General features: G+C 43.5%; 1 protein-coding gene across 1 annotated transcript in view; it reads left to right on the forward strand.

Annotated features, from left to right (window-relative positions):
* Prkaa1 (protein kinase, AMP-activated, alpha 1 catalytic subunit) overlaps nucleotides 1-11,668 on the forward strand; it is a 44,436-nt gene that overhangs the window by 5,194 nt on the left and 27,574 nt on the right. Inside the window, exon 2 of the mRNA XM_013018515.1 lies at nucleotides 11,176-11,638. Coding sequence (XP_012873969.1) covers nucleotides 11,176-11,638 — 463 coding nt within the window. The remainder of the gene's footprint in view (nucleotides 1-11,175; nucleotides 11,639-11,668) is intronic.

Genomic DNA, 11,668 nt, shown 5'->3' on the forward strand with positions numbered 1-11,668 from the left:
TGTGTGTGTGTGTGTGTATTAGGTATGAGCCACCAAAGCCCAGCCAGATGTGTGTGTGTGTGTGTATTAGGTATGAGCCACCAAAGCCCAGCCAGGTAGGTGTGTGTGTGTGTGTGTGCGCGTGTGTGTGTGCCTGTGTGTGTGTGTGCCTGTGTGTGTGTGTGCCTGTGTGTGTGTGTGCGCGCGCGCACGCAGGTTCTGGGGCTTGAACTCAGGCCTTGGTACTGTCTTGAGCTTTTGTGCTCAAGGCTAGTGTACTTGCCTTGATCTCTTCTGTTCAAGGCTAGCCATCTACCACTTCAAGCCATACTTCCTAGAGCCACAGGCCTTTTCTGCCTAAACTGGCTTTGAACAGAAATCCTCAGATCTCAGCCTACTGAGTAGCTAGGATTAACTCAGGCCTGGGTACTGTCTTGAGCTTTTGTGCTCAAGACTAGTGCTCTATCACATGAGCCACAACTCCACTTCTGTAAGATTCTTTAAAATATAATTTTGTTATTAAGGTGTTATACAGAGGGATGTCTGTTTCCTAAGTCAGGTAATAAGCATACTTGTTTTTGGACAATGGTGCCCCTTCCTTTACTTTCTCCCAGATTCCCCTTCCTGTCCTTGCCCATGTAAAGAATTTTTAAAAGGTACCTAAGTTACAAAACGTCAACCCCTCTGTACAACAATAACAAAATATATTTTAAGGTACAGTGTAAAATGGGCACTAGTGGCTTATGCCTATACTTCTAGCTACTAAGGAGTCTGAGATCTGAGGATTGCTGCTCGAAGCCAGCCCTGGGAAGGAACTTTCCATGAGATTCTTAATTACAGTTAACCAGCCATAAGCTGTGAATGTGGCTTGAGTGGTAGAACCTTGTGAGCCTTGTGCTCAAAACTCAGGACAGTGCCCAGGCCCTGAGTTCAAGTCTCAGGACCCATCTGCATGCATGAAATAACTCAATGAAATCTCAGCTAATAAATATAATGAGGAAGTAGCACCTGGCTCAAGTGGTAGAGCACTAGCCTTCAGCTGAAAAGCTCAGGGACAGCACGCAGGCCCAGAGTTTAAGGCCCACGACCAGCCAACAAAAAACGAGTTAGAGGGCTGGGAAGGTGGCTCAGTGGTAGAGCGCTTGCCTTGCATGCATGAGGCCCTGGGTTTGATTCCTCAGCACCACATAAGCAAAAAGAAAAAAGCTGGCTCTGTGGCTCAAGTGGTAAAGCACTAGCCTTGAGCTGAAGAGCTGAGGGACAGAGCCCAGACCCAGAGTTCAGGCCCCATGACCGGACCCCCCCCCCAAAACAAACAAACAAACAACTGAGTTAGAGAAGAAAGATAATGAATATCTATCATGATACGTTGAAAACAAGTTTTATTTCAATAAGTAAAATGTCAGGCCTATGAAATGGGCCATAATTTGAAGTTGACTGTAACTCATTTTCTTTCCATTGGAGCCTGCTTTGAGCTAAATTCTGGCAGTAATCCTTCTGATCTCAGCTTTCTCCCAGTTTATATTCTTTGGGATCCAAAGACTAAGGATGTAGTAAGGGGTGAGAAGATGAGGTAGTTCTTTCTTAGCAGGGTGACTTCATAATTGCTGGACTCAAAAGATTAAACTGTTGGGTTGGGGAGGTGGCTCAGTGGTAGAGTGTTTGCCTTGCATGCCTGAGGCCCTGGGTTCGATTCCTCAGCACCACATAAGCAAAAAAAAAAAAGAAAGAAAAAAGTGGGAAGTGGTGCTGTGGCTCAAGTGGTAGAGCGCTAGCCCAGGCCCAGAGTTCAGGCCCCACGACCGGACCCCCCCAAAAAAAGATTGAACTGTTTAATCTATTCCTCTCCTGGGAACTTGTACAGTATCCTTGAGGTTCCCTGCTGGGTTAGATCACCTGAGGTTCCCATGAGTTGAGTGGATGTACCTCAGTTCAAAATAGTCTTTTAGGAAGTGGAGGTCTGGCTCAAGTGACAGATACAGCGACACCTTGAGTGAAAAAGCCAAGTGTGAGCCTGAGGCCCTGAGCAAGCTCATGTCCCAGTCCTGCCATAAAATAGTCTTTATAATTCCTGCCTAGCCCATAATGTCCAGGTTCTATATCCTGAGTTTCGCTTCTGGGGCCATATTGGCAGGATTGAAATTATTCCATGCTGGCTCTCCCATGTGACCTACATCCTTGCCCAGAACAAATTCAGAAGTACAGGGAAATCTCATGGCAGCAACTCTTGGCTCCTCACCAAAACAGTTGTAGAAAACACATTACAAAGCTCTGGATGCCTCCCCTGTTTCCTTTCACTAAAGGAAGTTGGATTGCTCACTTCACATTTCTTCATGGAAATTTCTTCATTGGCCTCTCCCCTGGAATTCTCTACTGGATCTAATCAGATTTTAACCTTATCTGAATTTGGTTGAGGAATCTAAAAGCTGTGTCCAAGTCCTTAGATATATTTCATTTGAATATATGTGCACAGGTAACTATTTTGTCAGTTCCCTGAAGTAGAAACACTCCTGCTGTAGTGATTGAACATAAAAACACCAGGGTAGATAAGGAGAAGAGAGGGAGAATGCAAACAATAATTCAATGTATATCCTACAAAATTAAGAAGACTGAGGAAGAGGTGGGGAGGGGAGGGATGGGTGAGGATGTTGAAGGGGTGACATCGATCAAGATATACTGTATTCATAAGCTTCTTTGTTAAATGGCAACTTTTGTACAAATACTTAAAGATAACATTTTTTAGCAAGTTTTTTGTTGTTGGTTTTTTTGTCAGTCGTGGGGCTTGAACTCTGGGCCTGGGCGCTGTTCCTCAGCTCTTCAGCTCAAGGCTATTGCTCTACCACTTGAGGCACAGTGCCACTTCCAATAACATTTTTTAATTAAAAAAAATATTTACATAGGTGTGCAAGCAATGCAAATGTAAAATGCTGCTTTATTAAGGATATTTCAATTCTAGGATGTCATTAGGTAAATAAAATTAATAACTCTTTTGGGGAAAGGTCTTACTTATTTGGCATTTGAATTAAAGGTATCATTCACACTAGGCCGGTTAGCTATCATTTGAGCCACGTCCCCACCTCTGACAGTTTTTTGTTTATTTTTGTTTTAAAAGGCCACTGGGAAGGAAAGTGGTGTAGGGGAAAGGTTCAGTTTCCACAAGTTAGGGCAGATACCGGAGGTGGGCAATGAAGAAGCCCAATAGCAAATAGTGTTTTAGGAGCAGAACCATCTTAAGTGAATAGGTGGAAGGCAAAGCAGTGCATGTTCCACTACCTGAGAGTAGTGAAGGCATAGTTAGAGCAGTTTCCCTCAGAGGAGAAGCAGCTCCCCAAGGGGAGAGAGAGGAAACAGGAGGCCTCAGAAGTACTGTGCTATTACAGATGGCTCTGGAGAGAGAGAGCCCTCTGGGAACACCACTATGAGACAGCACAGCATGGCATAGTTCTTTTAGAATTGCAAGTGACTTCAGTTGGTATAATATCTATCTCTCTGGAGATAAGAACACTACTGCAAGGAGAGCTTGGTGTCTATTTTCTTTCTCTGGTAATAGGAGTCTAGCACTAGTGAGTGTTACAATGCAGCCCTTTAATTAATAAAAATACTTTTGTACATGAAATACGAATTTTGTGCCAAATGTGCCTTCATTAAATAGAATCCATCCTCATCTATAGCCTGGAAGTGGAACCATCATAAACTACACAGTTCATAAAATACACAGATCTAAGATGTCATTCACAAAAATAGCATTTAGTTAACTCATGTGAAATACAATTCATCTAAAATAATAGCAAATCTGGGCATGGTGGTATGCATCTGTTGTATTCAATGAGAGACAATACTTTTTGCATTGTCAAGAAGAAATATCTAACATAAACAACTTAAGGAGGGACTGACTTATTTTAGTTCACAGTTCCAGAAATTTCTGTCCACAATTCCTGGCTTCATAGTTTCTAGACCCATGGTAAGAAAGAACATCACCTGTGAACACTTTATACCTGCTTTATGATAGTGTAAAGTGTCTGTGTTTTATCAGAAATTTTATTCTGTTTTCAATGATGTTACTTGAGAACATTTTCTTTCTAAATGATCGAGAAGCTTTAAAAAAATGGTGTCAGGTTAATAACAGATGACAGGAGCATGTGGTGGAGGTTACTCATGTCACACTGGATAGGAAACCTACAGTTGGAAATGGGGAGACTCAGCCCTAGGGAATATGCCTTCAGTGACCTACTTCTTCCACTTAGGCCCCCCTTCTAATATTTCCAGAATTTCCCCCAAATAGTGCCAGGAACCAGTGTTCAATACATCAATCCTTTATTGTAGAACACTTCATATCCAAATCACTAGCACCTATGTTAAATGTACTCCGGAGGTGGAGGCTCACTCTCTTCCCTTCTTCCTTCCTTTCACTGACCTTCCTCCATTCCTTCCTTCCTCTCTCTCCCTCCCTCTCTCCTTTACTTCCTTTTGTTGTGATTATTCAAGGAAGTGAACTCAAGGACTCAAGCTTGCAAGGCAACTCTCTACTACTTGAGCCACACCTCCAACTACATCAGTTTTTAAATTTTGAAAAGCTTTACACTTTGAATAAATTGCATGAACTTCAAAGACATGATGCTCAAATGATACAGTGCTCTTCTAGCTACTGCCAAATGACAGAGAGAGGGGGGGAGGAGGATGGGAGGGGAGGGAGGGAAGGAGAAGAGGTCAGAGGAGGGTAGGAAAGGAGAGGGGAGGAGAATCATTGCGGGGGGAGGGGGGGGTAATTTTGTCAATAGTATTCTTCTGTGAAGCTGCCCCTGAGCCGGAGCATTCTGAGGAACATTCTGGTCATTACTTGTCCCTTATCAGTATGCACAGCAGAAGCTGAGGCTGGAGAAGCCACATCCATGGCAGGAGGCTGGCCCTGTAGGACTGCTGGGACATCTGAAGTTTGCCCAGAATCATTTCCCTAAGAGTTTAGAGCTTGCTATGTTCTGGATGTTTCTGTCCCTCTATTTTAGTATATTTTGGGCTGCTAGGATAGAATACCTGAGTCTGAGTAATTTACATAGAACAGATATTTCTTCTCTTTGTAGTTCTGGAAAGTGGCAAGTCCAATATCATGGAGCTGGCATGGTGGAGGTCTTTCCACTGTCACCTCACGTGGTGCAAAATGGAAGAGAAGGAAGGGAGCTGAACTCAAAAAAAAAAAAAAACAACAAACGAACATTAGCTGGGCACCCATGGCTCATGCCTATGATTCTAGCTACGTAGGAGGCTGAAAACTGAGGATCACAGTTCAAAGCCAGCCCAGGCAGGAAAGACCATGAGACTATTTCCAATGAACCACAAAACAAGCCAGAAGTAGAGATATGGCTCAAGGGGTAGAGCACCAGACTCGAGTGAAAAAGCACCCAGACCCTTGAGTTCAAGCCCCAGAACTGGCACAATGAAACAAAAACCACCTCAAACATTAAAACCCAATGATATGGTAATGAAAGTGAAGCCTCTTGAATAGTATTGTTGCCCTCATTAAAAGCTCCCAGAGCTGGGTGCCAGTGGCTCACGCCTGTAATCCTAGCTACTCAGGAGGCTGAGATCTGAGGATCACGGTTCAAAGCCAGCCTGCGCAGGAAAGTGCGTGAGACTTTTATGTCCAATAAACCACTAGAAAATGGGAAGTGGCGCTGTGGCTCAAGTGGTAGAGTGCTCGCCTTGAGCTGAAGAGCTGAGGGACAGCGCCCAGGCCCAGAGTTCAAGCCCCGCGACTGACAAAAAAAAAAAAAGCTCCCAGAGAGCCGCCCTACCTGTCCCAGCCCGTGTTACCCAGTAAATAGATGTCAACTATGAGCCGGGAACCGTCTCTCATTAGATACTGAATATTGCCTGCTATCTTGGACTTCCCAGCCTCCAGAACTGTGAGCTATATATATTTTGTTGTTTACATGCCACCCAATTTATAGTGTTTTCTTAGTAGCAACTTTAATGGACTAAGACAGAATGATTCTCTGGATAGAACAATTTTAAGTTTTGGGTAGATTTATGAGTTACTGTATACTTAGCCATATTTGCTCTTTCAGCAGAAAGGGTCTAAAAATGATACTTCCTCAAATAGTTTAGCATCTAATATATATTTTTTGTTGGTCATGGGACTTGAACTCAGGGACTAGGCACTGTCCCTGAGCTCTTCAGCTCAAGGCTAGCACTTACCACAGCTCCACTTCTGGTTTTCTGAGCAGTTTATTGGAGATATGAGTCTCACGGACTTTCCTGCCCGGGCTGGCTTTGAACCATGATCCTTAGATCTCTGTCTCCTGAATAGCCATTGGCGCCTGGCTGGAGACAAGAGTCTCATGAACTTTCCTGTGAACACTAGCTTTGAATTGTGATCCTCAGATCTTTGGGATTATAGGCATGAGCCACCATGGACTAATCTTGGTTTTTTTTTTTTTTGGGTGGGGTCCAGTCATGGGGCCTGAACTCTAGGCCTAGGTGCTGTCCTTCAGCTCTTCAGCTCAAGGCTAGCACTCTACCACTTGAGCCACAGTGCCACTTCCAGCTTTTTTCTTTTTGCTTATGTGGTGCTGAGGAATGGAACCCAGGGCCTCAGGCATGCAAGGCAAGCACTCTACCACTGAGCCACCTTCCCAGCCCCCTGGAATAGTTTTAGAATAAAAGATCTATGACTCCCCACTGCTATAAAGTGACTGATTGAATAAATAAGTACAAAAGAGACAGGAGACAAAATCTATAATAATCTAAATCATTTATATAGATTTTCACCCTGTAAAGGGAGTTCCCTATGTAGTGCAGGCCTCTGTGTGTGTGTGTGTGTGTGTGTGTGTGTGTGTGTGTGTGTGCACGTGCACATACACAAGCGAGAGTGTGTACATATGCCTGTACTGGGTTTGAACTTGGGATCTGAAAGTTCTTCCTTGGTGTTTTCATTCAAGTTTAATTCTCTACACACGAACCTATCTTAGCTTTTTGGTGGTTAATTGGCAGTAAGTGTCTCATGACGACTTTACTGCCTGGCTGGCTTCAAACTGTGATTCTCAGATCTCTGTCTCTTGAGTAGCTAGTATTATAGATATGAGCCACTGGTGCCAGGCAAGCCTAGTTTGATCCTCCTGCCTCTGTATCCCCACTCCCGAATTTTGGGTAGATATACTTAGAAACTCTGAAGAAAAGGGTGTCTATTTGTGGATTCTTTGCGTATGAATTTTTTTTTTTTTTGTTGGTCGTGGGGCTTGAACTCTGGGCTTGGGTGCTGTCCCTGCGCTCTTCAGCTCAAGGCGAGCACTCTACCACTTGAGCCACAGCGCCACTTCCTTTGTGTATGAATTTTAACTGTTGAAATCCTTCCAAAGACTGGAACAGCAAAACAGTGTAACCTACAGTGGAAAAACCTGACAAACATCACCTCAGACAGGCAACCAAGGTCAATGGTAATACATCATGTTGACAAGATGTGCCCTTGATATGTTGAAAAGTAGATGGGGAGAAAAGTAGTGATTCAAGTAGGCCATTATGTCTGTATTTTTCCTCTTTCAAACCCACACCAGCCCAGCCACAAGAAAAACACCAAATAGAAGGACATTCAACAGAGGTTCATTCTAAAAAATAGTTGATAAAAATACCATAATGCTGTCAAAACCTTGTGGTCATATGCCTGTTAACTGCTAAGAAGTTAGTCTTTGCTTCCTGGGATACTGTTCCAGCATTCCACTTTTTCTACCTTTCCACTTAAATAAAGTTTGAGCAAGTTTTGGAAGAATATTGGTTTGAAAAACACCAAATTACTAGTCTGGAGAGCCAAATAATCAGCTAAGGCATCCCCATGTTTTTCAGTTCTTTGCATTACCAAAGTGTAATTGAGTATTTCTATTAACAACTCAAAACTGCACAGTTAAATGACCATTTATTCTCTTTGATGACCTTAACCTAAAGGAACAATTTGTCAGCATATGCTAGGCAAGCACTCTACAACTAAACCACATTCCCAGCCCAACTATGCGGTAATATTATTTCTCTTAACTGAAAGGACTGTTAAAAGATTTAAATCTTCTGACAAATTAGTATGTTTTGTATAGTTTTGATCATGAATAGGTCTATTTGTTTTCTAATCAAGTGAAGAGGGGACAGGGTTGCCATATTCTTAATAATAGTACAGACCCAGCTAGGACTAACCACCCACCTACTCATAAGTGGAGATGCGTGAAATGAACAGTGTGCTGAGGTTTTGGAGGAAAGTCTGGGCCTGTTTCTACAAGGATGATTCCATCCTTCACTGTAACCCTTAGTTCTTCCTAAATAAATGAAGGTTTACTTTCCTCCAATTTTGCATGTTATTTTCTACAACCTGGAATGCCCTCCTCAAGTTTTCTCATCCCTCCCCTCCCCCCACTAACCACATTTTCTTTGAGTAAAAACAGCATCTCTTAATATTCCCTTCTTAAACATATTAATGGCTGGGCGCTGGTGGCTCACGCCTGTAAATCCTAGCTACTCAGGAGGCTGACATCTGAGGATCAAGTTTCAAAGCCAGCCTAGGCAGGAAAGTCCATGAGACTCTTATCTCCAATAAACCACCAGAAAACCGGAAGTGGCAGTGTGGTTCAAGTGGTAGAGTCTTGAGCTGAAGAGCTGAGGGACAGCACCCAGGCCCAGAGTTCAAGCCCCATGACCAACAAAAACAAAACACAAAACAAGTTTAAGAAAACATCAATATCCTCTGTACAGTATTTTCACAATAAAGAAAAAGAAAAAAAGAAAACATCAATATCAAGTATTAGCCACGATGTAACTTCAGTGAAGCTAAGGAAATACTAGGCTGAATCATTAGAAGTGTATGAAGTACTCAGATTATTTAATTTTGCCATCACATTTAGAGATGGATGTTAGGGACATGTAAAATCCATCTTAAGTCTCGTAACATCTCAGAAAAGACTCAGAGGAGGCACAACCCCTTGGAAGCCCTAAAGGACTGGAAAGGAAGCAGCTGTCCATGACCCAGACCCTCCATGAGACTGGAGATGATGCACCACAGTAATGGGTCATCTGGGAATGTCCTCATAAGCATATAATTTGTTCATATTAATCAAAGTGGAAGTATTCAAGCTTGCATACAATTCTGTTTTGTCTACTCTTAGAGTGGATTCAGTTACTAATCACTCTTACCCGCTTACATTCCAATACACTTTGCTTTAATAGGGGGAAAGAGTTGTGATGGGTCAGAGCCATGTGTAAACCGAAGTCTACCTTTGCCTCCATCCTGGGAGAATATTGAGCCATGTGAATGTTACTTTTGCTGGTTAGGGGTGGAGAAATATTAGAAAACTGTTACTGTAGACCTTTCTGTCTCCAAGGTAGGGACTGTGACTTTTCATGTTTTTCAAAATTAAAATTAGCAAGTGTCTGGCAGATTAACAAATACTTGAATAATGAGCAGATTTGGAGAGGGTAGAAGAAATTTCGATGAAACCTTCAAAAAATAATGAAAAAGAGAAAAGACTGAGATACAAGAAATAAAATGGACACAGGCAAGAAAGAAAGAAAAGAAAGAAGGAAAGAAAGGAAGGAAGGAAGGAAGAGAGAGAGAGAAAGAAAGAAAGAAAAAGAAAAGGAAGGAAGGAAGGAAGGAAGGAAAAAAAGGCTAACTCAGTGGCTCTCACCTGTGATCCTAGCTACTCAGGAGGCTGAGAGCTGAGGATCATGGATCTTATTAACCACCAGAAAACCAGAAGTGACACTGGCTCAAAGTGGTAGAATGTTATTCTTGTGCTAAAAAAGCTCAGAGACAGTGCCAAGGCTCTGTGTGCAAGCCCCACGACCAACAACGAACAAAAACCAGAAAAAAAAAAAAAACACCTAAAAAAAACTGAGCAATTTGAACTGCTTAAATGGAGTCTGGTAAGACAGATAAGAAGACCACTAAGTTCCCGCCCAGCTTTCTCATCTATTACTCTAGGCCTTTTGTTCCTCCAAGAATGCTTTCAATTCTGTTTATTAGATAGAAATAGATTTGACAATACAAAACCAAAACAAGCTGATGTTTCTGTCCCCCCACCCCCACTCCAAGGCATTACATTTTTAATTCTTCGTATTTTCAGAGAGACTGCAAATAAATTTGCAAAATTCACCTTCAGTTTGGACCTTTGCAAGAGTTTTAATGTTTTAACTGGCACAGAGATGAGGTTATTTTCTTTTCTTTAGGTTAAAACAAACAGTAAAGGGCTGGGAAGATGGCTCAGTGGTAGAGCACTTGCCTTGCATGCCTGAGGCCCTGGGTTCGATTCCTCAGCACCACATAAGAAAAAAGCCGGAAGTGGCGCTGTGGCTCAAGTGGTAGAGCACTAGCCTTGAGCTGAAGAGCTGAGGGACAGTGCCCAGGCCCAGAGTTCAGGCCCCACGACCGGACCAAAGAAAACAAAACAAAACAGTAAAAAACTTCCTAATACAAATTCTAGACATGATGCAAATTTGAAGGAATTTAAGATGCTATTTCAGGGGTTGGTGAAGTCAAAAGTTAATTTCTGGCGCACCCCCCCCCATGGAACCTGGAAAAGATTTCTGCTTGGTAGTGACACCAGAGGCCCAAGTTGCAGAAACTCACAAGGCAAGGAGGTGGATGTGAGGAATGTGTTGATTCTCCTGCCTGTTGCCCAAATAGATCACTAATCAAAGATTTCTTCTTCTTCTTCTTTTTTTAATCCTTCTAAGTGTAGTCTGTCATGTAGTAGAACTTGATCAAGGAAGGCTGGTTGCACTGTGGTCTACCTAGGATATATTTCTAAGCTCAAGACTGGGACTTCTCTTTCCCCATGCGGTACTTTCCTTGGACCTAAACAATGCTAAATGTATGTTCCTTTGGTTTCATAAACACAAAGGAGAGTTAATTATCATTGGGATTAAAGAAATGGCATTTTCAGTCTTTTGTTTTTGATACTATTTCGTGGAAGGTGAATTTTTGCCTACTGACCCTAGTTCAAATGAGAGGAACTGAGTAACAACTCTCTTGAAAATACTACTAAAAAAATAAAAAAAGCAGAATTTACGTTCCCTAGATATCATAGGGACTGTTACGGTTCTGTTTATATAGACAAGAGCCGAGGTCTACTGCAGATACAATAAACATCGGTCAAATGATCTGCAGGACGCAGCGATAAAGGTGGAAAAAGTGTCTCATTGACAATCTAAAAACACAAATTTCAGTACACGTTAAGCCCTACCGGTCCGAGTCGGGTACTCTGTCACACCGCACCTGCAGCTGCGACCCGCAACAGAACAGAGACCAGAGCAGCTCCCAGGGCGTCGCGCCCACAGGCTGGGGCCGTCCTGGCGCCCAACAGCCACTGAGTGGCCGGTCGTGGGAGGAGGGAAAAGTAGAAAGGAAACTCCGGTGGCTTCTAGAATTCCTACAAGCACACAAGATCAAGGTTAGGACACCCGCAGGGCGGTGTCCCGGCCACGGCGAGTTCAGGGGCACCCTCCCTACCGGCCCTGACCGAGTCCTCGCCCCCCTCCCTTCCTACCTGACTCCCGGCGGTACTGCGGGGACCCCCGGAGGGCAGAGACCGCAGCCGGGCCGGAGGAGCCAGCGAACGAGGGGGAAACTCCCTTCCCGCGTGCAGGTGGACGGGCGCTCGGGCGGAAAGGAAGCGGGGCGAGGGTGCGAGTACGCGCCCCTCCTGGAGACCTCCGGGCG

The sequence above is a fragment of the Dipodomys ordii genome, unplaced genomic scaffold (assembly GCF_000151885.1).
Source record: "Dipodomys ordii isolate 6190 unplaced genomic scaffold, Dord_2.0 Scaffold41, whole genome shotgun sequence".
Classification (NCBI taxonomy): domain Eukaryota; kingdom Metazoa; phylum Chordata; class Mammalia; order Rodentia; family Heteromyidae; genus Dipodomys; species Dipodomys ordii.